The following is a 25,812-nucleotide window of genomic DNA, read 5'->3' on the forward strand; positions in this document are numbered from 1 at the left end:
TTTGACAGAAAGAACACTCATTCTCCTTCCAAAGTTGAATTTTTCACATTGTGGGGTGGGGAGGGACTATAAATGGTTCACATAAAAATAAGAGCAGCTATTTTTTTTTTAATTTAAAAAATACTGGAGTACAGCCCTAATTTAAGTAGAGTGCAAGGGTTCTAAGCTCATCACTGAGAAGCTAATTAACTCAAGAATTCTGGGGCACGGGAAGGAATTGAAAATGACTACATCCAGCATAACAGAGGCAGACAACTGCATCAACCAAGGTCTTGGCTTCTTCTCCAGCAGAGAAAGCAGAATTAAGATGGATATGCTTTCAAGCATGCAAAGCCAGAGGAAGTAGCAATAGTCTGTACAGTTAAAAAAGTAAGGATTTTGACAGAACTCTATCAGCACACTTCAAGCAAAAAGGTATCTTCCAGCCTTATACAAACACTTGGAACACCCTAACTTTCTGCATGGCCTTAATTTGAGCCCTGAATTTTGTCTCAAGACTAAGCATGCCCTGTGCATGAGTATGTGTCCATACTGCCTCCAAAGGAGCATGCATACATTGGCACAGGGCAACTGTTGCCCTGGCAGATGGGGACATTCTACTCACCAGATGGTTCTTCTGGCTCACTCTCGTTCTCTTCCTCAGGAGGTGGGGGGGGAGGTGGCGGTGGCAGTTTCTTCTCTTTCTCTGCTTTAGCATTCCTCTCCTCTTCAGAGTAATATTCATCTTCAGAGAGGTTAGCAAGGCTCTCATCCATTTCTCTGTACTCCACCTGTAAGCAGAACCGTTCAAAGATAGCTGAAACCCGACAAGCAAGTAGACACTGACACAGCAGTGCGACTGGGGCTGCAAACCTAGACACCATGACTAGGGATTAAGCCGCACTGGGCACACTGGGGTTTACTTCTGAGTAGACATGCCAAAGATTGTGCTGTTAACACAATTTTTAAAAATTGAGAATGTTTTAGACAGATGTAGGGTCTATTCCTAAAACTTCTACTTGGCTACTTGAAAAACTTTGGAGATACAGTGAGGGGAAATGAAAATGGGGGGGGGGGTTAATTGATCAAACAACATGCCAAATCAGATCACAATCTATTTAGGGCATCAAAAACATTTGTATAGCAATTATGCAAATTTTATGCAAGTGAGGGAAATTTGCATAAAATTTTCTTCGGGAAACCCACAGCTCTGGTTTTATATCAACTATAATTCCATGTATCCAAATATTTTAAAAAGTTACCTTAACCACCACCCCAATTTAAACTCTGTCAAGATTTGCTTCCCCAGTCCCCTGCATGTGGAAAGCAAGACAGTCCTAAACCTCTCATTTCTATACAATATAGTGCCTTTTCCTGAAGATGAGAAGATTGTTCATGTGGGGGAGGGAGGGAGAGACACACACCAGCAGCATCTGTCTCTTTCTTCTTCCCCTAAACAGCTCCTTTCTTTCCACCCCTCCCATAATACAAACAGAACACAGCTATTCCCACCTCTGGACTGGCCACAGCCATTTTATCACAAGACAAGACACACTGAATTTCCCAGCACTTTCCTCTGTCATTTCCCTTCATAATCTCCCAAGGACAGCCACTGCAAGGATATACTGGTAAATGGTCTGCAATTTAGTGCAGTAGCCAAGCCACACTTCTGTATACATGTATCGACCTGGGAGTAAGCCACACTGAATTCTCTCTAGATTTTAGCCCACCTTTCTACTTCAAGTGACCAAAGCTTGGTGAACTTGCTTCTGAGAATATTATGAATGCCCATCTTAATTTTTTGTTTCACAGGATACCCATCATAGGTGGTGCTGGGAGACTTCGGCCTTACATCTCGGCTACTGGCCTATGGGGCTTTGTCAGGATTTCTCTCATTTCCCATGCAGTTTAACATTTACATTTGGCCATGGTGGGGAGGTCATCTGAGGATTTGGGCTGCAGTGTCACCAGTACATGAATGATACTCAACTTTACCTGTTATTTCAATCATCGGATACCAGGGAGACAGTGGAAACACCAAACCCCATGTTTGGATGCAGATTTGGTCTGGATGAGGCCAAACTTAATCCAGATAAAATTGATTATTAAATTTGGCAATCCAGCTGGTGAGGTACATCTGGTTTTGGATGGAATTGCCCTCCCCAGAAAGACCAGGTCTGCAACTTGGGAGTGCTGCTGGATCCAACACTGCCCCTGGATACCCAGATGGCAAGTGACCAAAACTGCCTTTACTAGCTTTGGTGGAAATAACAGCTGCAGCCATACCTGGAGAAGATAGGGATGTGCACGAATCTGTTCGGTGGCCCTTTTATGGGCCTCTGACCAGGTTTGAACCCTGGCCGGCTTGAAAGTTCAACAGCTAGTGGGGTGTGTGTGTCCACCTTTAAGGGTGGGGGAGGATGCACTCCCCCCACCCTGCCGGCGCACAATTTCCAAAAATCCCATTGAGGCGAGAGCGCACCTCCCTGCCACCTTGTTTACCGGCTATACCTGCAAGTACCAGATGTGCCTGTGTGTGTCTGGTGCGTGTGCGCGCCAGCTTGAAGGTTCAACGGCGGGGTGTGTGTGTGTGTCCACCTTTAAAGGCGGGAGAGGATGTACTCCCCCCCCCCACAATTTCCAAAAAGCGCAGCACATCTAGTACTTCCAGGTATATCCGATAAACAGGGCATATCTGGTAAACGGGGCAACAGGGCAGCAGGGAGGTACGCTGCCACCCTGATAGGCTTTTTTTGAAATCGTGGGAGAAAATGGAGAAGTGGGAGAAATGCAGCAGGGGGATGGGGGGGGGGCGAGTGAATCCTCCCCCGCCGCCCTCTACCAGTTCCATGCACATCCCTAGGAGTAGATAGATCTGACCATTGCTGCCCATACATTGGTTACATCCTAGATAGATGATTGTAATGGACTCTACATGGGGCTGTCTTTGAAGACCCTTTGGAAGCTTCAGCTGGTCCAGAATGCTACCACAAGAATGCTTGTGGGGGCTAGCTGCTCCATGAATGATACCCATTGTGTGGCAACTTAAGAGAGCCAGTGTGATGAACTGAGTTTTCGACTAAGCCTGTAGAGACTCGAGTTCAAATCTCCATTCAGCCAAGAAACTCACTGGGTGACTCTGGGACAGTCACTTCTGTCAGGCTAACCTACATTACAGGGTTGTTGCGAGGATAAACATAGCCATATACACCGTTATGGGCTCATTGGAGGAAGAGTGGTACATAAATGTAGACAAATGAACTTCACTGGTTGCCAGTTTGCTTCTGGGCCAAATCCAAAGTGCTTTATAGCTGGGTACTTGACCCACATGAGAGTACTTGACCCACATGAATCTACCCAAGGCTTAGTATCTGCCTCACAAACTTTGCTCTGTCACCAACCATCGTCTCCAGTGTGCATGGACGCAACTAGAAACAGGGCTTTTTCTGTTGTCATGTGACACCTGTGGAACATCATCCCACTGCGAAGATCAGACAGGTTGCATCCCTGGCCATGTATAAAACATAGCTGAAAACTCTCCTCTTTAAGAGTAGCTTTTGGCCCTGACTTGTTCTAAGTTCTCAACTTGACTTTTAATATGTTGTTTTGGTTGCTGCTGCTTTCAAAAATCTGGTTGCTATGTTTAAAGTGTGTTTATATTGAGTTTCTAAAATGCTTTTAATGATCTTGATCTTTTGTAAGCCGCTTTGGGGAGTATCGCATTCAGGGTACAAATGTATTCAACATTATCCCTTGTAGCAGGGGTAGGCAACCTTAGCTCTCCAGCTGCTGCTGAAGTACAATGAACTGTGGCTGGGGATTATGGGAGTTGTAGCCACAGGGCTCTGTGGGCACCAGGAGTTGAAATTGACTTGACAGCACACTTTACCTTTGTTCAACAGCTGGAAAGCCAAGGCCATCTACCCCTGCTTTGCAGCTTCAGGCTTTTATCACAAAGCAGAAGAGTGCACTTAGTCACTCTACTAATTTAAATCGCAGAACCTGAAATGCCAGAATTTCAAACATATGCAGCAGATTTTCACCAACTCATAGAGGGGCATACCAGTGCAATTTCCTGGAATTTCTGACCAAGTCTCAAAAGGAAAGAAATTAAAGTTAAAGGCAAGTTTTGAGTTGTACATAGTAGTATACTGGAAATGTTATTCACCTTGATTATAGAGCTGCTTGCAGCTCTATAAAACCACTTTCAGAAAGAGCAAAATTTACAAAGTGACAATCTACATGCAAGGTACTAATCTTGCATGTAGGGGCAACCATGTTAGTCTGTTGCAGTAACAAGAACTTGTGACACCTTAAAGACTAAGATTTGTTGTAAAGCAAGATTGAGGACTAGAGTCCACTTAATCAGATATATGATGGGGTGCTCATCTACAAAAAAATTATGCTACAATCACTGTGTTAGTCTTTAAGGTACCACAAGACTCTTGCTATATAATATGTACTTTTTTGACATCATGAAGATATTTCACCAATTTTATTAGAAGGCTCTCCAAGCAAAAGACACTCAGCATCTTACAAGCACTTAAAGCATTTACACACAAACTGAAGTAGACTGCAAAACAACAGTGAACCACACGTGATTCTGTATACCCATAAAGGCCTGGGATTACTGGAACTGATGGAAAGCTATGCTGAGCTACGCAAATGCAGTTCCAACAGCTATTCAGTTGCTCCTATCCATCAACAAGGGGCCAGCAGGAGAAACAAAGCACTGTTCACAACATTTTCAAAGAGCTCCACAAATGAAGCAATCCTGTTCCCAAAACACTGTATGAACAGACTTAGTGATAATATACAAACAAATCAAAAGATGGTCTCTTACAACTGAGCTATATAGCACTCTGGCACATATGACTGCACATCTCTGAAAAAAGGATTCTCAGTTGTAATCCATCCAGAACCCTTACAACAGAGTAGGGAAGTGGTGCTAAACAAGGGCCACCTTCATAGTCCTATTTTCTTATATACAGAGCACTTCCTTGTAGGAAAGGACACAAAACCCAAGTTTAGGTAATGGCATGAGTACACGTACATTTCATAGAGTGTAGTTACTCTGCAAAGCAATGGCTAACCACTTTCCTGTGTGCTTATGTGACGCAAAACATATGAAGCAACCCTGATAACATGCAATTTCAAAGTATTCCATGTGTTAGGAAAGCAAGAGTGAGAACAAGCAGTCTGATTCTATTCATTGCTTATTTATTGTTCTGCCCCATTCAGAGGGTTCAGAATCAGTTGCAGCATTAAACACAACTGAAAAGACTTCTCTGAAACAAAGCAAAACAATCTAAATCTACTGAACACACACGTAATGTGGCACCTAAATAAAAATGAAATTCACATATTTCTTGTTCTTGCAACATAGGATCTAGAACTTCTCAATTCCTCCCTCAACTTGGTACAACTTTGTGAAGTCTTAATAACAACAACAACAACAACAACAATAAATAATTTGATTTCTATAACGCCCTTCCAAAAATGGCTCAGGGCGGTTTACACAGAGAAATAAATAAAATTGAACCCTGTACCCAAAGGGCTCACATTCTAAAAAGAAACATAAGATAAACACCAGCAACAGTCACTGGAAGTACTGTGCTGGGGGTGGATAGGGCCAGTTACTCTCCCCCTGCTAAATAAAGAGAATCACCACGGTAAAAGGTGCCTCTCTGCCCAGTTAGCAGGATCTACACATACACAAAAGAAGTAGGTGGCATAATCTTGAGACTCCAAGAATATTACATATTAAAAATACATGTATCCCACCTTTCAGGATCAAGTCTTCACAAGGAAAAAAAAAAACACAGGATAAAACAAGCTATGCAAAAAAACACAATTCAACCACAAACAACATGGGGCAGTTGTGTTTGCCTATTACAGCTGAACACAAAGGAAGTCTTGAAGAGCCTTGAACCTCAACTGATTTAATGTGGCAAAAGCTTTTATGGACTTGAGCCTGCAACGACCTCACAGAAGTTTACATCGCAATGAATACTAGTCTTTACATCCTTTTTTTAAACCCTGAGGATAGAACCCCTATAGACTATACTACCATATTTACTTGAATCCGTCTAGTTCCACCCCACCCCCAGGTTTTTGATGTAAGAAATCGAGGAATTGTCTTAAATTCAGAACCATGTTCCTTTACCTTTATTTTTAAAGGTGTCATCTTAAATTCAGAATTGCCTTCTATTCAGGTAGTTCAGGCAGCCACAGCCAGTGCTGGGATACCACTGTTTAATGCTGGGGGGGGGGGGTGACAGGGGACAACCTGCAAACTAGCACCACTGCAAGGAGGCTGGACTAGAGAAGGGTTTCTTAACCTTGGGCCCCCAGATGTTGTTGGACTACAACTCCTATTATCCTCAGCCACAAAGGCCATGTTTGGGGATGATGAGAGTTGTAGTCCAACAACATCTGGGGACCCAAGGTTAAGAAACCCTGGACTAGAGCATCTCTCTCCTTGCAATGCAAGGTTCTACTAGCAGGGAGTGCTTTCTCCTCTCTCTCTCCCCCCTATCCCCTCAAAAGTGGCACCCCCTTCCCCAAACACAGAAGGGTGCACACTATGTCCCACGTCTTTCTCCCGAGTATGCAAAGAAACACAGGAAGCTGCCATTTACAGTCATCCTTTGCCAACCATGGTTTTACCAACCACTGTTTTGAGTATATGCAAACAGGAAATTGTGACAGGTCCTGCCAACCACAACCCAGGTATCCGAGGTTGGCAAGGGTTCAGCAATTTGGCAATTTTGCAGGGTTCAGAGGTTTGATCTGCTCTTGCTAATCTTTCTGTCCTTTGGCAATTTAAAATGCCTTTGAGTGATGGGGGGGGGGGAGTTAATTTTTCCAGAGGTTCCATCTGCTCATTCTTCTTGGTGGCTCTTGGCCATATTACAAAATATTTTTTAGCATTTTCTCTTTATCTTTAGGTCTTTTTGCAGTCGTGGTTCCCCTAACCCCGTTCCCCATAGACTTTAATGCCTCACCAACCGTGAATTTGCCAATGGCAAGGTTTTGCCAGAAGGGAAACCTAGTGGTTGGCGAGAGATGACTGTACCAAGTCAGGCCATGGGTCCATGTAGCTCAGTGTTGCCTACACTGACTGGCAGCAGCTTCTCCAAGGCTGCAGGCAGGAGTCTTTCTCTCTCAGCCCTCTCTTGGAGATGCTGCCAGGGAGGGTGCTTGGACCCTTCTGCATGCAACTCTTCTTCCCAGAGCGGCCCCATCCCGGAGGAGACTATCCTGCAGGGCTCACACATGGAGTCTTCCCTCCAAAGGCAAACCAGGGCAGACCCTGCTCAGCCAAGGGAGGGAACCATTCCAGGAAAAAGGGCTGGAAGGGAGGGAGCTCTCTCAGCACGAGGCGGCGCAGAAGCCAAGCCGTTTTCCGCCCGGCGGAGGAGCGGCGGCGGCAGCAGCAGCAACACCACCCACCTTGGCCCGCTTCCGGCGGCTGGTCCTGCGGCCCTCGGGGGTCTCGGCGATGCCAGTGGTCTCGGAGCCCACTGCAGGCCCGGGCCCGGCGGGAGGCGGCGGCGGGGGAGGCGGCTCGGCCAGGCCCCCGGGCGGCGAAGCGCGCAGAGGCTCCTTCTTCCGGGGCGTGCGCTCCGAAGCCCCTGCGGCTGCGCCGCCCTCCGCGGAGCCCGAGAGGGCCGGCGGCGGCGGAGGGGGCGGCGGAGGAGGGGGCGGAGGCGGCGCGGGAGCTTCGGAGGTGCCGTCGCCCCCGGCGCCGCCACCCACCGGACCCTCTGCTGCTGCCGCTGCCGCCGCCGCCGCCGCCGCCACCTTCTTCCCGGCCGCCAACATCACCTCAGTCGGTCTCAGTCAGTCAAACGGACAAAGGCGACCCCGCCGCACGCGAGGGACCGAACGAACGCGCAGCAAGCTCCGCCCCTGGCGGCGCCCGCGACGTCACCGCCCCTTGGCCACGCCCCTCGGGCCGTGTGCGCGCCGAGAGCCTGGAGCCCTCCTGAGAGAAGTGGCCAGAAGAAAGAGGCGAGGAGGAGGCGAAAGGCAGGGAGGAGGGTGATTTTTTGACCTTCGTCGCGCCCCGTAGACTCGCTCGGGGCACGAGCCTCGTCGCAGGCTAGCACGTCCCGCCCTTTCGGGGTGGGCGTGTCCACACAGCCCGTCAATGAATTTTAAAAAACACCACACTCACTCGCACAGACAGAGAGAGATTCCTTTTCGTCTTTCTTCCCCTCCCACAACTCCTTTTAAATTCATGTTGGTTTCCATCGGCTGAATGAATGAACAGGAAAGCTGAGCATGCGCTTAAATCTCTCCCACTGAAATCCAAAATAGGGCTGGACCGCCCCTTCCCCCTCACCTAAAGAAAATCCTGATTTCAATAGAAGAGCTGAGCAAAATCCTTTCATCTCTTCCACTAAAATCGAAAAAGACTTAGAACAATGGTTGCCCCCCTCAAGGCCCCTTTAAAATCCTGCTTTCAGTCGGAAAGAAAGTTGATTTAAGCATGTGCTTAAACCTCTTCCATTGCAATTAACAGCAAGATTTGAAACTGGCTGGACCGCGCCAAACGGTCTGAGTAAACAGAAGCGGGGCGGGATAGGGAAGCGTAAAATGCATTTATGGGTGGGCAAGCAGTGTCCCACATATTAGATTCCTGAAACAGAAATAGGGGGCAGTGGGGGGAAAGCCACTATTCTGGGGAGCAAACCCCCCCCCAAACATGCACAGGACTGCACTGTTAGGCATGACTAAGTGCACACCCAAGGCTGCATAGGATCTGCATATTAGGGTGAAACATCTATTTAAATAAATGAGGTTTACTTTCTAACAAATGTGTTAGCAATATAATTCCAATTTCTAGCCATTATAAAGGGTGAGGGCAGTGGAAGGGGAAAGAGACATCTAAATATGTGGAATAAGAACAGCCCTGCTGGATCAGGCCCAAGGCCCATCTAGTCCAGCCCTGCTGGATCAGGCCCAAGGCCCATCTAGTCCTGTTTTACACAGTGGCCCACCAGATGCCGCTGGAAGCCTACAAAATGTAGAAACAGAGGAGCCTCAAAAAAAGGTGCCAGAAATTACAAAAACACAAACTGTGCTGCATATAAAGATCTGAGGATTTATGTGGAGGAAAAAAGCAAAACACATACATCCATTTAGTCTGTAACGGAAGATGCTATATCAATGGTCTAGAATAACAATAACAATTATCTCTCCTGTTGTTATTCCCCTGAAACAGGTACTCAGAGGCATCTTGCCTTTGAGACTGGAGCAATGGTCACCACCATTGGGCGACCAGGTTCAAAGAACCCAAGCCGTGGCCCCGACACCCCCCACCCCACATCTGACATCAGATGCAGGGAGGCTGGTTTAGCTCCCGAAGGGGGCCGTGCAGCCCCATTTAGGACTTAAATGGCCATCGCTGCATTCGTAGTGCAGCCAGGAGAGGCTCTCCCTGGCTTTAAGGCAGGGAAGATCCACTCCTGGCCGTGCTGCAAACACAGCAATGGTGAGGATGAAGAGCCACAGGTTGGCCATACCTATGTCTAGGCCATGATCATGAACAAGTCATTATGATACGGCGTAATAACTAGAAGGCATGGTGCTGTGCATGTACATCTCTAAGATCTTACTTGATCTTTACCTGTTTACACGTCTCATTGCTCTTGAAGACATCAGTTTTGGAAATATGTTTGATTACTATCCCAGATTTGATGGACTTATACAAAAAGGTGCGATTATGCTCATGAATAATCCCATTAATTCCAGTGAATCTTAATTGCTCTGTCTGGGCTGTATATGTCTCCTGAATGATTTGCAAATTCCTATATGCATACAACTTAAATATCCAACTGGTAGCCAGAAAAACACTTTTGTATATACTACCCGCACTAAAAGCTGATCTGGCTGAAAAGGAATATACTTAAAAATGTCTAAGAAATCCAACTCTGCCTTTGGCAAAGGCCATCCTTTTTTCTTTAACAAGGGAAGATTAGTCTACATTACAACAGATGGAAGTTTGGGGAAGTCTACAAATTTGAATAAGGAGAAGAGCCTTTTTCGTTTAGAAAGAAGGCAGGCGAGACCTGCATGAGACAGGTTGCTGGACGGGATGGGCCTTGGCCTGATCTAGCAGGACTTTTATTTATTTAAAATTTCTCCTCCAAAGGCTCTAGGTGGTGAAAAATAGCAATAATTTAAAAAAAAAAAAATTAAAGGGCAAAAGCCTGGTGAAAAAAGTAGGTCTTAAGAAGGGACTTAAAAGCCACTAAGGAGCGGGATGCACGAATCGGGGAGTGGGACAGGACGTGTGTTCCAAAGGGGGCGGCCACAGATAAGGCCCTCCTACTTTTCTTATGTTCTTAACTGCTGCCCCCCAAACTTGCTGGGGAAAGAATTCTTGAGGACAAGTTCCAAACCCACCATTCACACTGTATATGCAACACACACAAGCAAGGCATTTTATCATCTGGAATTTATTCTCTGTTCCCCACTCAGGGAAAGAGATGACTTTATTATCTCTGTAAAAAGTAGCCTTTTCATTCGTTGCAGGTATGAACTTGGACCTAAGGGAGAAGAGCTCAGACTTTCCATCCAAACAGTGTTTGGTTTTAAATGCTTGAATCCCAATGATCAGAAGAGGGAGGGTTTACCACATTCTGACCATCTCCCCCTGCCATGGATGAGGTAGGAAAGCTAGAACTTTACCGCATAGAACATCCAGACAACGTGCTTAAAAGGTACAAAAGTCACTCCAAAAGCTTTCACAAATTCAAGCGTGGACACCTCAGGTTGTGACAAATTGCTCTCCCCTCAAGAACGGCTTTTTTGATTTAAGATAAACTTTTTTTTAAACATTACATTCCTTCCCAACTCAGTCCCCACAAGGCATTTCTCTTTAAAATTCACTTCAGTTAATTGAATACAGGGTTTCGGGAGCTAGTTTCAAATAGGGTGAATAGCACATGTCGCTATGCAGAATGGTGTGCTGGGAATGGAATGGATATATACGCTTTGTTTTTTTAAAAAAACAAGAACAAAAATGGGAACTTGATTTGGGGATGGAGGCTCCTTCTCTGAGCCAGCAGTTATTTCTGTCAATCTTGCTTGGATTCCTTCAAGGCTTGAAGTCTTTCTAACAGTGGAGGGTGAGAATAATGCCACATGGAAAACAGCCAGTCTGAAACAGGAAATCCCAGGTTATCCTTGTTTAGCTTGATCAGCGCCGAGTACAAGTCTTTAGCTTTGCCGAGATCCTTGGCAAATGCATCAGCTTGAAATTCAAATCGCCTACTTAGCACAGTTAAACAGAAAGAGAGAACCTGTAGAGGAAACAAAGACAGGAAAGTTGCAGGATGTCTCCCCAAAATGATTCGGAGTCCTTCAAGTCACTAAAATGGTCTCATCAGTACCCCTGGCCCCCACCTGCTTGCTAAAGATTAAGGAGAGATTAGAGCAGGAGTAGGTAACCTTGGCTTTCCAGCTGTTGTTGAACTACAATTCCCAGCATCCCCAGCAATATTGTGGCTGTGGATGCTGGGAATTGTAGTTCAAAAGCAGCTGGAGAACCAAGATTGCCTCCCCCAGATTAGAGATTCATTCCCCCTCCCCAAAGACTAATGCAGTGGTTCCAAACCAGGATTCCTCCAGATGTTGCTTGACTACAACTCCCATCATTCCCAGCTACAATATATTGTGGCTGGAGATGATGCGAGTTGTAGTTCAGCAACATCTGGAGGAACCCTGGTCAGGAACCACTGAACTAATGTATAGAAATTGGCCAACTTTGGAGCTCTACTTTAGGAACAAAGGTTTTCCAAATTGGAACACTGATTACAAGTGCAGGTAGACGTTGGTGTTATATGGCAGCGAAGAAGTCACAGGCATTTAAGCAGAGGTAGCTTAAGGTGAAATCCGAAGCACTACTTTACCTCGTTGTAAGGTGAGAAAATAAACTGAAAGATGATCAACAGGCCTATCAGGGTAGGCTGGGTATCATAGAATCCAAAAGCAGCAAAAAGCTCCTTTCGACCAATCAGCACAGCAAACAAGAAGAAACATAAGAAGGAATTCATCTAGGATGGGAGGCAAAAGAAACATACATTGCACTGATTATTTGTTCACTGACTTCAGTACAACAGCAGAAAAACTGGATATGAATGTTTTAAATCAATCGATTAAACCACCCCTCTGTTTTGCAAAAATGCCCTAGTCTAGTAGATCCCTGAGCACAAGGGACCTTCATGGTACATCTGGAGCATTCAAATTCATTTTTATGGAGGATGCTACTTCTGTGTATAAAGGTTCAAACGTGCAGAGATGTGCACAGGGAAGCCCACTCTAGTGAAACTCCACTGAAGCATGCTTAAACTTTGGATTGGAGCAAAATGCAAGATATTTTAGAAATGTGGAAGTTTTTCTGAACTCACTCAGGGAAATTTGGGCTCCACTTAACTTGGCATTGTCAGTGCCACAGCCACAATGCCAGCTCTATCTAGATTTTATTTAGGCAGCCCAGCTGAAACGCTCTCATTTTAGAAGACAGCAGTTAAGACAAAAGGCGCAGACAACAGGGGTCTCCCCAACATTTTCTGCTTACCTGGCTGATTACAATATTTTTGATGGTGTGGCCAAGTTTCCAGTGTCCCAGCTCATGGCCCAGCACAGCCAAGACTTCTTCATTTTTGCAACCTTGCTTCTTGTTCTACAGTTGGGGTGGGTAGAGATCATACAGGAATTCTCACAATATAAGCAAGGACAATTCAGTGCTTAAATTAGTGCTGTGGGTGGGGGGGGCAGAAGACCTTTAATGAAACCCTCTAGCCCACCCCCTTGACTCCCCTAAATTTTTGGCCAAATTGTGGCCCCCTTGTAGCCTTCAAAAAACAGTAACTAGTGTCTAGCTGAAAGGTAAAGGAGCGAGGCCTTCTTTGCACCGTCCCCGCCCCACTCCGCATGATTTATGCACTCTGACAGCCTTCTCCAAGCTCATGACTGTAGCATAGGACTGCACAACTCTGGCCCTCCTGCAGATGGTGGACTACAACTCCCATCACACCCAAGTACAACTGGCCCTCATTATCCACTGTCCTGGCACCCGCAGTTTCACATATCTGCGGTTGGATCATGGGGACCGTTTCTTTATTTGTAGGGCAAAAATAGGGTTATTTTTGGCTAGCTGTGGTCCTTGAGTGGCCGGAAATGACTTCTGATGTTATTTCCTGCCACCATTTTGTAGTGCTGAGTCATTTTGTGGCTTTTTTCTTGTGGGGGGTGGGGGACTGGACCCTAAAAAAAAGAACCAAGAACTGAAGGATTTTGAAGTTTGGGGGGCACTGCTGGAGAGCAAGATCCTGTGCTTATTTCTGCTCCCCCCTGCTTTTTCCTGTGATTTTCAGCACACTTCTGTGTGCTTAGGAACCTAACTGCACCCCGATCCCCATAGTGTTAAGGCCTCTTTATTTGCGATTTTGTTAGCCACAGAAATATGCAGGAATAGAACCCCCATGAATAACGAGGGCCCTGTGGCTGGGGATGATGGGAGATGTAGTCCAAAAATATCTGGAGGGCAAAAGTTGTGCAGTTTAGGTACAGGTAGCAGAAATAATGGAATGTTTAACATTGGCAGCTTTGGTCCCAAACAGGTTCTGCCCTCCTCTTGCATGCTCAGCTAGATGCAAAGCTCCCTGGCTTGTTGAACCAGCTTCCAGTGAGGTTTGACCAGAAAACTGCAATGGAAGCAATCCCACCAAACCAGGATCCAACTGCAGATGCTCACTTTGGCTTTTGCCTTGGTGTCTGGATCCTCCCCATCTCCTCCAGCCACTGCAGTCTCTGCCCCGGAATCCTCGGGGTGCTCTTTATTAAGTGCAGAGTAATCCTCCAGGAGAGTGTCAAACAGCACGATACGCTTATTTTTGAAGAAGCCATAGAAATAAGCATTACTATGAGAAGACCGTTTGGAACCTGAGGAGGAAAGGGGAAATCAGTCACATTAGAGATGCAATCAGACATGCCCCTTGAATCTAAACAATATAATGTATTAGTTCTTTTAGTGGGCAATCATTAGGTATAAGGTATCTTATCAGTAGCTGACAGATACTGTTATCAGCCTTCAAAGAAACGGCTTTCCAGCAGCAGTTCTACATCAACAGGGATATTTAATTTTGTGGTGCTGTTCAAATGCTGTTTGGGATGTCCAAGAGGGAAGAAAGAAAGTTATCTTTCCACATGCTTAATAGGAAAAAGATGAATTTCTGTATAGCACTATGAAAAAGCATGTGTGGAAAAGGCCCAAGTTCCACACTGTTCACCACACCGAAGCCCAGTGAAATCAATGGGCTTCAATGCACGTAATGATCTTCAGCACTAGCCACAATTAAAGCAATGAGCACCAAGATGTCCAGTTTCAGATTTTCTGGAATTGCTGCTATTGTTTGCTTTGTTAGTTTTTTCAAGCATGTCACATTCAAGGACCCTGTAAACAGAGAATAGGAACATAGGAAGCTGCCTTATACCAAGTCTGACCATTGGTCCATCTAGCTCAGTATTGTCTACACAGACTGGCAGCAGTATAAGGTTTGACTTGGTATAAGACAGCTCCCTATGTTAAGACTTCAGGTCTATCCATGTTCAACAGATCAGATCTACTCGATTAAGGTTGCACATTTTGCTTTTAAATTCTCACCTTCCACAACATAAACTTTGGTCAAAGGAAAGTCTATATTCTTTGCCATGGTCTCAATTTGCTGTTTGAGCTCTCCTTCAGGAAGCGGAATGAATTTATCAAACAAAGGAGCAATGTAGTCTGCATAGATTGTGACAAGAACCTACAAGGAGCATAAGTGTTAAAACATATATTTATTGATTTACATTTCTATACCGCCCCATCCAAATGGCTCTGGGCAGTGCACAGCCACAAAAATAAAACCTCAGAATCTGTCCTTTAAAAACAATCATTACAAACAATTTAAAAACAGAATAAAACCATTAACAATGAAAAAATTTACAACAGTTAAAAAACCCTGGAAGGCCAGGCCAAACAGATAGGTTTTAAGGGCTTTCCTGAAGGCCAACAATGAACTCATGCTACGGATTTCTGCCAGGAGTGCATTCCACAGCTCAGGAGCAACTACAGAGAAGGCCCACCTCTGTGTCGCCACCAGACGTACCGGTAGTAACCGGAGATGGACCTCCTCAGATGACCTTAATGCTAAGGCCAGTTAATCCATAATCAAATGTAATCATAGGAACATGAGAGCAGTATTTCTGTATGGAAAATGAATTCTAGGTCTTCTACATAGCATTTCTGCTCAGCTTTGGGGCTGGAGGTGGTGGCACTGACTTACTGGTGGCGTTCTTGAGTAGCAAAAAATGTTCCACCTTCCTAAAGACTTGATCAATCAAAGGAACAAGGAGATCCTACTTCATTAGAGAAGCAATTTTAATTACTAAGTCAGAGGAGGGTGGTGCCCCCCCCACACACACACTTTAAGTTTATTGGGCCTGTGCAAAACTTCAGCTGAAGCTGTATACTCTGCACAGTTGCCTGGCACTATGTAGAGGTGACTTGTCCCACCATACAGTGCTGAGCTTTGCTCAGGGGTGGGGGGCTCATTTAAGGGAAAAGGAGCCACTCTTGAGCAGTGTTCCCTCTAACAGGGATTCCCAGATGTTGTTGACTACAACCCCCATAATCCCCAAGCAAAAGCCATTAGAGCTGAGGATTCTGGGAGTTGTAGTAACATCATCTGGGAATCCCTGTTAGAGGAAATGTTTTTATCAGCCCCTGCACCATCTTGGAAGGCATGCACAGAGTGCCGGGAAGCGTAGGCCTTCCAGGGTGTTCCTCCTAGAGCTCTTAAGAGAGGGCTCCATCTCTTTTAAAGGCACCCCACCCACCCCCCAGCTCTGAGAAAAAAAATGCAGGACCACGCAGCAGAGGTCAGCACGGTGAGAAACGGCTCTCACCTTGAAAGTTGATTGCCAAAGTGGCCCCCACTCAAAAAAACAGTGAAGATCACTGAAGTAGAGGTACAAATGGATCAATTCTGGACACAACGAACAGGGGGGTTATCACATACTCACCAAAGAAACGACCAGTGTGAAAAGCCAGGCATAAATGAAGAAATAGTCCCCACCGATTTTAATAATGTAGAGCAGGAGTGATGTTACTGGCAAAAGGATACACTGAGTCACAATGAACTTCTTGAGAGCATCTTTAAAGAAAAACCCCAGAGTCTGTAACAGAAAAGACATCAAGGTTAGGTGTTTTGAAGCCAGCTCTGTTTGCTTCCACAGTAACTGTCAAGACAGCCCTTTACAGGCATGAAGGCGGCCGAATGGAAGACTTTACTCTTTGTTCGGCAGCAACAGAAAGACCATACCTGCTGATTGAAGCCATGTTTTTCCTCGATGACAAAAGTATTGTAGAGGCTCCACGGCAGACCAGTGACCGCGCTGAAGAGCGTAGCAAGCAGCAGGAAAACCAGTGATTGTACAATCTAAGCACATGGGGAGGAAAAAGTGAGACAAACAGGAAATGCTTGCATCCTTTTGTAGACAAGCTCAATTCTACTGCACTTTGAGAGGGCACGGTTTTTCCAGGGGCAGATTTCACAGTTGTTAAATCATAGCAAAACAACATAATGTTGGAGGAAAACTGACTACACACACACGGGATCTGCATAAACCAAGGTTTGTGCACTGATTTGGCACTGTGGGGAGCAGGATCTTTCAAAAAAGAGGAGCTGCAGGTGCTGGTCCCAAGAACCTGTGCATGGCGGCGGGACACACATGGTGTCCGTGCATGCACAGGCACCATTTGCATGGTCTGCATGGTGTTGCTGACCACGCAAATGCCATCTGTGCATGCACAGACGCCATGTGTGTCCCGGCGCCATGCACAGGTTCTTGGGACAAGTGCCACTGCAGCAGGAAGCTAAATGCGGTGTTCCCTCTAAGGTGTGCATGTAAGTGCACACTCACATGTTTTTTTTATGTCTGCTCAGTTAATTTTAGATCCCGCTCAGGTTGAATCAGGAAGGTCCCACTCTGTGTGCACACACTGCCTTGATACTGCCGCCCAGGACAAAACTCATTCTGCACACAGATGAAACAAATTAGAGAGAACACCGATGGAGAGCAGGTAGAAAGGGAAGGACCTGCCCTCCTCTTTTTAAAAGATCCCGCTCCCCTCCCCACAGCGCCGAACCAGTACACACACACACAAACACACCATTAGCTTGACCCTAAGAGGACACATCAGCTCTAACCTCATCTTATCAACAGCAACGACTCTAGAAACTGATCGTCGCCCCACCTCTTATAATAGAAAATATTACTTTGCCCCAATACACCTGGAATAAAACACCTTTAAAAAATCACCAACCAATTGGATCTGATTCAGCTCCTACAAGCGCACACAGTCATACACAATGCTGCTAACTGATGCCAATGGAGACAAAGGGGCGAGAGATTTCAGACAGGGGCTGTCATATTACAACTCCATTTTTTCTTTTTCTTTAAAGGTGTCATTGGGTTTTACGTGCTGTGGCTGTTTTACGCCTTGTGCCAGAAAGTTGCATGAGGAAAGTAACACAGTTAATTGGGAGTAGGTCTCATTAGATTCAGTGGGACTTCCTTCTACATAAACCTGTATAGGGTTATGTTCCATTTGCACAGACAGGCAGAAGCATGAGCCACAGAACCCATCTATTCTTGCAGTCAAGCAAAATCTTGTACAAGTGCTTGTGGAACAGTGCGAGCGGTTCTTTTCCTTCCTTTGGATCCAGCCCTGTACCTCCTTTGTAAGGTGGCATTCTGCACATCACTGAAATAAAGAAATCCTAATTCCTAGGGGCAATAGTTTTTCTAAAAATTATTCAGTTGTCCTTGTACCAAGAGATCTGGGATCTTTCCAATCTTTGCCACACTGGGCTGGTTCAGACGCCGCATGGTGGGGTTAAACCATGGTTAAAACATGGTTCTGCTGATGTCCCAGGAACATGAGCCCCCCACAACCCTGGCCATACAAGCCTACTTCTGACTGAGGAATACTCGACATTTTAACAACAACAGGTTGCTTAGCATTCAAATGGACAGTTAAACAAATACACCTACCTCATATTCTGGCCCAAAACCAGCACGACTAGAAATCTCTCCCGATAGGGACCAAAGGAAAGGAATTCCTCCACACAAAAGAATCACCTATTAAGCAAACACACACAACAATACAGAAAATGCCAGCACAAACTTTTTAAAAATCTCAGAAAGAGCAACAGATTGGCACTTTCCCCTATCCTCCATCTTTGCATTGTCACAAAGCACTTTTGAAACCCTTTTTTAATATCAGATTTCACTAGGCAACTAGCAGACCCAATTTGCAAACCCTGTCAGAAATAAGAACAAACCTCACATTTAAGAAACACGGCAAATAAGAATGCATTTTAGCAAGAGTAAACCATAGCATCTGCTAACCAAAACATCTTCTGTTTTTTAACTGTAAGTAGGGGCTGGTATATTTCCCAGACTATGGGAAACACCTATATCGGGCAGCAGTGACATAGGAAAGATGCTGAAAGGCATCATTTCATACTGCGCAGGAGATGGCAATGGTAAACCCCTCCAAAGACAACTAAACAGCTCTGTGGTCGCCAGGAGTTGACTCCAACTCAACAGCACACTTTACCTTTCGGGGTGTGCAAAATCAGTTCACTTGTGAAGTGGACCGCCATGAGCCGGGCTAGTTTGAACGGTTCGATTACGAACTGCTTCGAGGTGGTCCATTGAGCTGGTCCACTTCGAGCTGGCCCAGTCAATCGGTTCGACCAAACCGGTTCGATTTGACATGGGAATTATGGGATCAAAATTCAAGCCCAATTTGGACCAAATCACACTAAACAGTCCATGCACACTCCTAATTGTAAGTATATATTTACATTATCATTAGATTCACTTATACTAAATACAAACAAACAGCTGCAGAGTCAATATTCTGTTACAGATCATATCTCAAATTCAGTGGTTTTGAGACGTGAGTTTACTGCCCTGAGACATGAGTTTTGGGTGGTATATAAATGTGCTAAATAAACAAACACTTTCCTTTTCCAACCAAAACATATAGCCACACGATACACAGTATTTCCTGACACAGAAAATAAACTTGAATGAACAATACACCTCCCCATCACAGCACCTGTCCAACGCAAGGAGTATTTTTGTTCAAGAAGTCCAAACAGCTCAAGAGAGTGAGATAAACCACAGCTGGAACCAACAAACTATGGCTTGCCCACTAGATCAGAATCACAAACCATAATCAAACCACAACTTGCAATTCTGGACTGGGAAGCAACCACAAACCACAGTTTGTTGGTTTGGATGTAGTCACAAATTATGGCCTGTGGCAAAAGGGAGGGAATTGGAGTGCACAAGAGGAGAATGGAGCAAGTGAGCTTGAGATCTGCTCATGCCACACCAAACTGGGGGACAAGCGCAAGCCATAGTCTCCTGGTTCTGGTGGATTGGGAAACTATCATTTGCTGCAAAAAGATGGGTCAGAAAGTGAGAAGGGAGCACACAGCCATAATCTCACACATGTAACATCAAAACCATGGTTTAATGTTACTTCCATACCAGGTCACAAGGCAAGGGCAAACTGCTTCCTTATGCCATCATAGCACCCCGGCTAACTGAGCAAAGAGGCACATTTTTAAAGTGGTGATTCTCTTTATTTAGCAGGGGGAGAGCAACTGGCCCTATCCATCCCCAGCACAGCATCCCTCCAGGGGCTGTTGCTGGTGTCTATCTTATGTGGGTTTTTTTTAAGATTGTGAGCCATTTGGGGACAGGGAACCATTTCTTTTATTCATTCATTCATTCATTCATGTTTCCACTTTGGGGACTTTTGTTGAAAAGCTGTATATAAATATTTGTCGTATTTGTATCATAAAATAATCAGCAAGATCATTACAAGCAGTAAGCAAGAACTACCAAGAAACCTTTCTAGCAACGTGTCTATCACCATCCTGTTGTTCCAGATCATTGAAAAACTAGGATTCTTCTGCTCACTCCCAGGATTAGACCTGATGCCACACATTTTCTGCTGTCCACAATCTATATTTTACATTCCAAGTCATTAAGAAAATATACCAAACCTAGGAAAAGAAGGGATACATACCGTGCCCTCTATCTCCGAATATAGCCCCGACCAAAAGCTGAAAGCACTTTTATCCAATTGATAAAGGCGAGATTTTTCAAATGTTTCCGAGTCCATGATTGGCCCTAATTCTAATGGGACATGGGTTGTCGTCTTGTACACAGTCCTCTGAAATAGTTTAAAGATAGCAGTAAATGAAGCTTGCATTCTGAAAGGCAAAAAGTGTTCTGGACTGTCACTGGAAATCCGCCCGGTCAATCTGAGGATTGTTCGATTCAATTGCATAGATGGAAATCAATATGGTGCCCCACACCTATAGAATCACACATATTATATTAAGATCATGTCCAGACTTTAAGAGATGACATCAACCAATGGGACAGACTGCTGAGAGCTACCTTAGCAGCCAAAAGGAATATACTACAGAACTGGAAGCTGCTATATACGAGTTCAGACCATTGGTCCCTCTAGCTCAGTGTTGCCAGGAGTCCATCCAGTGTTCCCTCTTACAGGGATTCCCAGATGTTGTTGACTACGACTCCCAAAATTCCCAAGCAAAGGCTATTGCAGCTGGGAATCCCTCTTAGAGAGAGCATCTGGGAATCCCTCTTAGAGGGAGCATCTATCCTCCACCCTACCTGGAGCCCCTTCCCAAAGACAGCTGCTATGCCCGAAAACAAATTATGAGTTGCGGATATTCCAGATCAGTCAGCAGAGGAAAGAGTGCCTTTTTGTCAAGAGAGACAGCCAAGAGAAGTTTCCCAATATCTGGCGAAACCTACTGAATGCTCAATGTCTCCTCACCACATCTCCCCCAACGGCAGCAGTAAACTTCATTTCCATCTTTTCTCCCCGCCCCCTTTGGTTTGGTAGGGTGGGGGACAGAGTGAAGGTAGGATGACAATCTAGTGGGGAGGGGCAGGGGTTGTTATAATTTGTATTTATTTATTTAAACATATTTATATACCGCCCAAAACATATGTATCTGGGTGGTTTACAATAAAACAGTACAAACTAAAACAAAATTAAAACATTGAAATAATTTAAAATTTAACCCGCTAAAAGCTGTACATCCAATTAAAAGCCTGAGTGAATGAGTGTCCTAACTGCCTTCTTAAAAGTTATCAGAGATGGGGAGGCTCTTATTTCAGCAGGGAGCGCATTCCAAAGCCTCAAAGAAAGCCTGTCCCTGAGTAGCCAACCAGATGAGCTGGAAACAACTGCAGGCGAATCTCTCCCAAGATTATCTCAATGGGTGGTGGAGCTCATGGCGAAGAAGATGTTCTCTTAAATACCCAGGGCCTAAGCTGTTTAAGGCTTTATCAGTTATAACCAGCACCTTGTACTTTGCCCGGAAACTTATTGGTAGCCAGTGTAGCTCTATTAGTATAGGAATAATATGGTGTCTCAGAGATTACCCAGAGACCAAGCTGGCTGCCTCATTCTGTACCAACTGCACTTTCCGGACTATGTACAAAGGCAGCCCCACATAGAGTACATTGCGGAAGTCAAGTCTGGAGATTATTTCTGTCTTTATAGCCAAAAATTCAAACCATTTTTTAAAGTGTGTGATGGGGGAAGTCCTATACATGTGCTGCATGTCCTAGTTCCAGGTTTATTTTCCTGGCTGCCACCACAACCAGCATCACCCTTCTCCCAAGCCAATGTTGCTTTAAACTGGGGTGGGGGGTGCAACTTATACTGGCCTTTAGGTCCAGTGAACAAAATTACTTAGGTGCACTACGGTGTGAGCGTCAGATGAATACCGAGCTGGGAAATTCCACCACTGAAAAAGACATCCTCTTTTCGGTGACAATGTGATCACTGTTAAGATTAATTAATGTTAGGATTGTCAATGGTGTAGGCCTGAACCAGACCAAAGCCATGTTACCTTTCATATATTCTGTCTGTGTAAGGGGGGCCTAGGGGATTCCTTATAAGGAGTTGCTTTTCTGTGCCAAGGAGGGCCAGGAGAGACTAGATAAGAAGGTGATGAGGCACTCACTTTAAAGTACATGTGCAGAAGTTAGCTGGAAATTTACTGAAAGTCCAGACAAAGGAAAGGGGCAGTACCTATGTATCATCTCCTAGGCTATAAATATGTCATGCTTAAATGATCAGGGTCTTGGGTTTGAGCAACAGCTGCCAAGACCTTTGTTACTATAGAGCAAAATAAAGCCTTTTACATCCTTCTCGGCTGGTGAAGTGTTTGGCTACTGACCCAGAAAAGAACCTCTCTTTGTTGGGGTACAACATCAATATATGATCACTATTAAGTTTAGCAATAATAATATCAATACTAGGATTAATATTAATTCTATTAATTCTATTCTATTAATAATTAACACAAAGAGCTTCTTGTTCACCCAGGTTTACATTATTATTTTTAAATTTTTACTGTAGACTTTTGTTTTTAAACATGCTTTTAATTGTAGGCTTTATTCCATTGTTTCGGGCTTTTTGTTTGTTTCTGAGCCGCCTGAAGAACTAACTGTTATTATGCGGCGGCCAACAGATCCTCATCCTGACCAGGATGCGAGCTTGGGGTAGGGCTGGAAGGGGGCGGGGGAGGGAGAGAGCGGGCTGAGGGTAAGAGCGAAAGGAGGAGCCCGCCGGGTCTGACGGGGAGCAGGAAGTCAGCAGAAGAAGCGCGATCGCAACCGCTCCCGCGGCTGCTTCGGGGCCGCTCCGGGGGGTCCCGGCTCGGCTCGGGGGACTGACCTGCCTCCAGGCGAGCAGCGCCTCCCACAGATAAACGGCCCAGGAAAAGAGCAGCACCGAGCAGAAGATCCGCGACTCCAGCGGGGCCTCGGCCCAGAGCGCGCCCAGCAGCGGCACCGCCATGCTGGGCCTCCTTCTGCCGCCGGCCGGCCTTCCGCAGCCCTCACTCGCCAACACGCCTGCCTCTCAACCGGCTTCCGCCTGCGATGACACCCGCGCCCAGCCCCACTTCCGCTTCAAGCGCTTCCGACAGAGCACCGGCCCCGCCCCCCGTGCACCAGGTTTGGGCGACTCTAGGCAGGCATTTCCGGCTCTCGATGGCTAATGTGAGGACCTTCCAATCCGTAATATATGGGGCGGAAGCAAAGACCACGCTTAGAAAATGGCATCGTGGGTTTGCTCAGGGATTCTCAACGTTGGGTCCCCAGATGTTATTGGACGTCTACTCCCATAATCCTCAATCGCCTTTTGTTGGGGATTATGGGAGTTAAAATCCAATAACTTCTGGGGACACAACGTTAGCTAGATCAGAGTATTTCGGTGCAACTTTTAAGCTTTAAACTCTTCAGCCTTTTAAAAAAACTGTGTCCTGTCTGTGGGTTTTGTTTTTCCTCTATACGGTTCTACGGTTTTATCTGTTTTACTAATTTTGTGAGCCGCCCCCCGACCAGTATGGCACAGGCTATACACCATCTGAATCTTCAGCAAAAGTTGACAAAGCGACTTACATAGCAAAGGGGGGGGGGAATATTCCCTGTCGAGACTCAGTCTAAATATATCCTAATCAATTTATCCCGCTTTTCATGTCTTTTTAAACAAGGCAGTTCGCAATCAAAATACTATTGTTTTTTAAGTTAAGAAGTCAGACTTAGAGGTTCTCTTCCTCCTTACACAGCTTTGAAAAAAATACTCTTGCCCTTCTTCAATCTCCCTCAAATACAAAAATGAAACTAGACAAGGGTGAGATAATTTCCCCTCCAGTCTCCAGGAATCAGCCTCACTTTCCAGTTAACTATTGGAGACCCTAATACAAGGGTGGCCGATCTGAGCTCTCCAGCGGTTGTTGGACTAGAACTCCCATCATGCCCTGCATTGGAGCAGGAGTTATGGGAGTTGGAGTCACCGTTCTAATGATATGCTGGCGAGAAAAAAATAGGGGAAGTGATAAGCGAGCCTCTTTCGCTATTGAAAGTCTCTGCTTGTCGTCTAGGTTTTGGAGGGTAGCTTAGATTAAGTAGAGGGAGGAACTCTGGATTTCCAAAAGGCTTATGCTTTGAAAGTAGTGTTTAAGCCACAGCTTCATGCAGCTCTAAGTTTATGCTTGCCTTTCTTGTTTTCTTTCCAGACCCACCAACAACCCGGCTACCTCTTTTCTATTTTTAAAAAAAACAAACCTCCAAGAGTTCTTACCCCACTGGGTGGGATGACACCAGAATATTGTTCCTTGATGGAGGGATTTGATTAGACATTACACTTCCAAAGATTTCCCATTTTCTTTTCTTTTCTTCTGCAATCTGGTTAACATCTGCAGTGGAAAACTCACTGCAAAGTGCAAGGGCTATTGGCATGCTTAGAGAAACAATGCATTTAGGGGAAGTTTTCTTATGTTTGGTGCATCTTCCCCTTCAGGCATAGCACTATGCTTCTATGAGTGGTTTTTGACAGAGCATGGCAAATTGCAGTACCAGTTGGGTACTTCCCCTCGCCCCCCAGGGTCTCAGCAGGAATGGATGCAAACATGAAGTATTTGCAGGGCTGCACAACTTCAGATCTCCTGCAGTTTTGGGACTAAAACTCTCACCATTCCCAAAGGTAGGCCACTGTGGCTTCAGATGATGGGAGTTGTAGTCCAACAACAGCTGGAGAGTTGAAATTATGCAGCCCTTGGAGCACGCCTGTTCAGCTTTGGCCCGCCTACAGCTGTTGGCCTACAACCCCCATAATCGCTTGCTATTGGTCACTGTGTTTGGGGATTATGGGAGTTGTAGTCCAACAACAGTGGGGTGGGGGGCAAAGTTGAGCAGGCCTGCCCTAGAGTAACGTAGCTGTGATGCTCAACCAGCAGGTGTTTTAGAGCAGGAGGGTCTCCAGCTGTTATCGGACCAACTCCCATAATCCCCTGCCCCAGTGGCCTTTGGTTGGGAATTATAGGAATTGAAGTCCAATAATATCTGGGGACCCAACGTTGAGAATCCCTGTTTTAGAGGACAAGCTTCCATTTTGGGGACCTGCTGACTTCCTACTTGAAGAGAAGCACAGTGCAACCCAAAGTTTGGGCACAAGGGTGATTCCAAGGCTAGTACAATCAGGCATTTTATCACTTTTTCAATGACTGGAGCCATAAGCAAATTTTGAAGTTGATATTATATATACCCACTGACAAGATAACCTCTACTATAAGCCATATTTTTACAAAACTTTTAAATATTATACAGTATTTGAAATGTGAAAAACATGGTGGTAACAGAATCAGAAATGATGTCCAGAAATTCTGATTCTGTAACTGACATATTGTGCAAATTTCATACACTTATAATATTGAAGGATTTTGAGAGAGAGAAAATGTGGTGTAGGAAATATTCTCTTTCTTGCCAGTGGATACATATAATATCAACTTCAAAATTTCCTTATGGCTAGTCTTTGAAAAAGTTGCAGCATATCCAATTCAGTTAACCTTGGGATAACCTACAAGTCTGGAATGATACAATATCCACATCAGAGCATTGGGAATAGAATGGTTTTTAACAAGGACAGAGGGCAATTTTGATGTTCAGCCCGTGTTTGAAACCCTTTCCTACATAACATACCTTAGTCTTAAAAGTACTCAAGGCCAATAGAACCCATTTTAAACATGTCATTTTATCTACATTTTATGAGCCCCTGGTGGCGCAGTGGTAAAACTGCCGCCCTGTAACCAGAAGGTTACAAGTTCAATCCTGACCAGGGGCTCAAGGTTGACTCAG

The 25,812-nt window shown here is 45.2% G+C and overlaps 2 protein-coding genes across 2 annotated transcripts in view; both read right to left on the reverse strand.

Annotated features, from left to right (window-relative positions):
* Positions 1–8,132, reverse strand: part of KDM1A (lysine demethylase 1A) — a 40,900-nt gene extending 32,768 nt beyond the window's left edge. The window contains exons 1-2 of the mRNA XM_053266939.1: positions 7,435–8,132; positions 605–770 (exon numbers count right to left, since the gene is read on the reverse strand). Coding sequence (XP_053122914.1) covers positions 605–770; positions 7,435–7,806 — 538 coding nt within the window. The 5' untranslated portion in view covers positions 7,807–8,132. The remainder of the gene's footprint in view (positions 1–604; positions 771–7,434) is intronic.
* A 939-nt stretch (positions 8,133–9,071) lies between these two features.
* Positions 9,072–23,130, reverse strand: ZMPSTE24 (zinc metallopeptidase STE24). The gene is made up of 10 exons (XM_053266940.1): positions 22,850–23,130; positions 20,150–20,296; positions 18,094–18,180; positions 16,359–16,475; positions 16,060–16,212; positions 14,660–14,801; positions 13,751–13,938; positions 12,572–12,676; positions 11,904–12,047; positions 9,072–11,294 (listed from the first exon to the last, which is right to left on the reverse strand). Exons 1-10 carry the CDS (start codon positions 22,970–22,972, stop codon positions 11,070–11,072), a joined length of 1,431 nt encoding a protein of 476 aa, XP_053122915.1. The 5' UTR covers positions 22,973–23,130; the 3' UTR covers positions 9,072–11,069.
* Between the last annotated feature and the right edge of the window lie 2,682 nt (positions 23,131–25,812).

Source organism: Hemicordylus capensis, chromosome 7, assembly GCF_027244095.1.
Source record: "Hemicordylus capensis ecotype Gifberg chromosome 7, rHemCap1.1.pri, whole genome shotgun sequence".
Taxonomy (NCBI): domain Eukaryota; kingdom Metazoa; phylum Chordata; class Lepidosauria; order Squamata; family Cordylidae; genus Hemicordylus; species Hemicordylus capensis.

Bases quoted from the DNA above. Each gene is read 5' to 3' on its own strand.
- ZMPSTE24 (XM_053266940.1), bottom strand. From the start codon at position 22,972: ATGGCGGTGCCGCTGCTGGGCGCGCTCTGGGCCGAGGCCCCGCTGGAG. The intron at 20,297-22,849 runs GTCAGTCCCCCG...AAACTATTTCAG, and splicing joins CGCTGCTCGCCTGGAGGCAG to AGGACTGTGTACAAGACGAC. The intron at 12,677-13,750 runs GTGAGCATCTGC...CCCCAACTGTAG, and splicing joins ACACCAAGGCAAAAGCCAAA to AACAAGAAGCAAGGTTGCAA.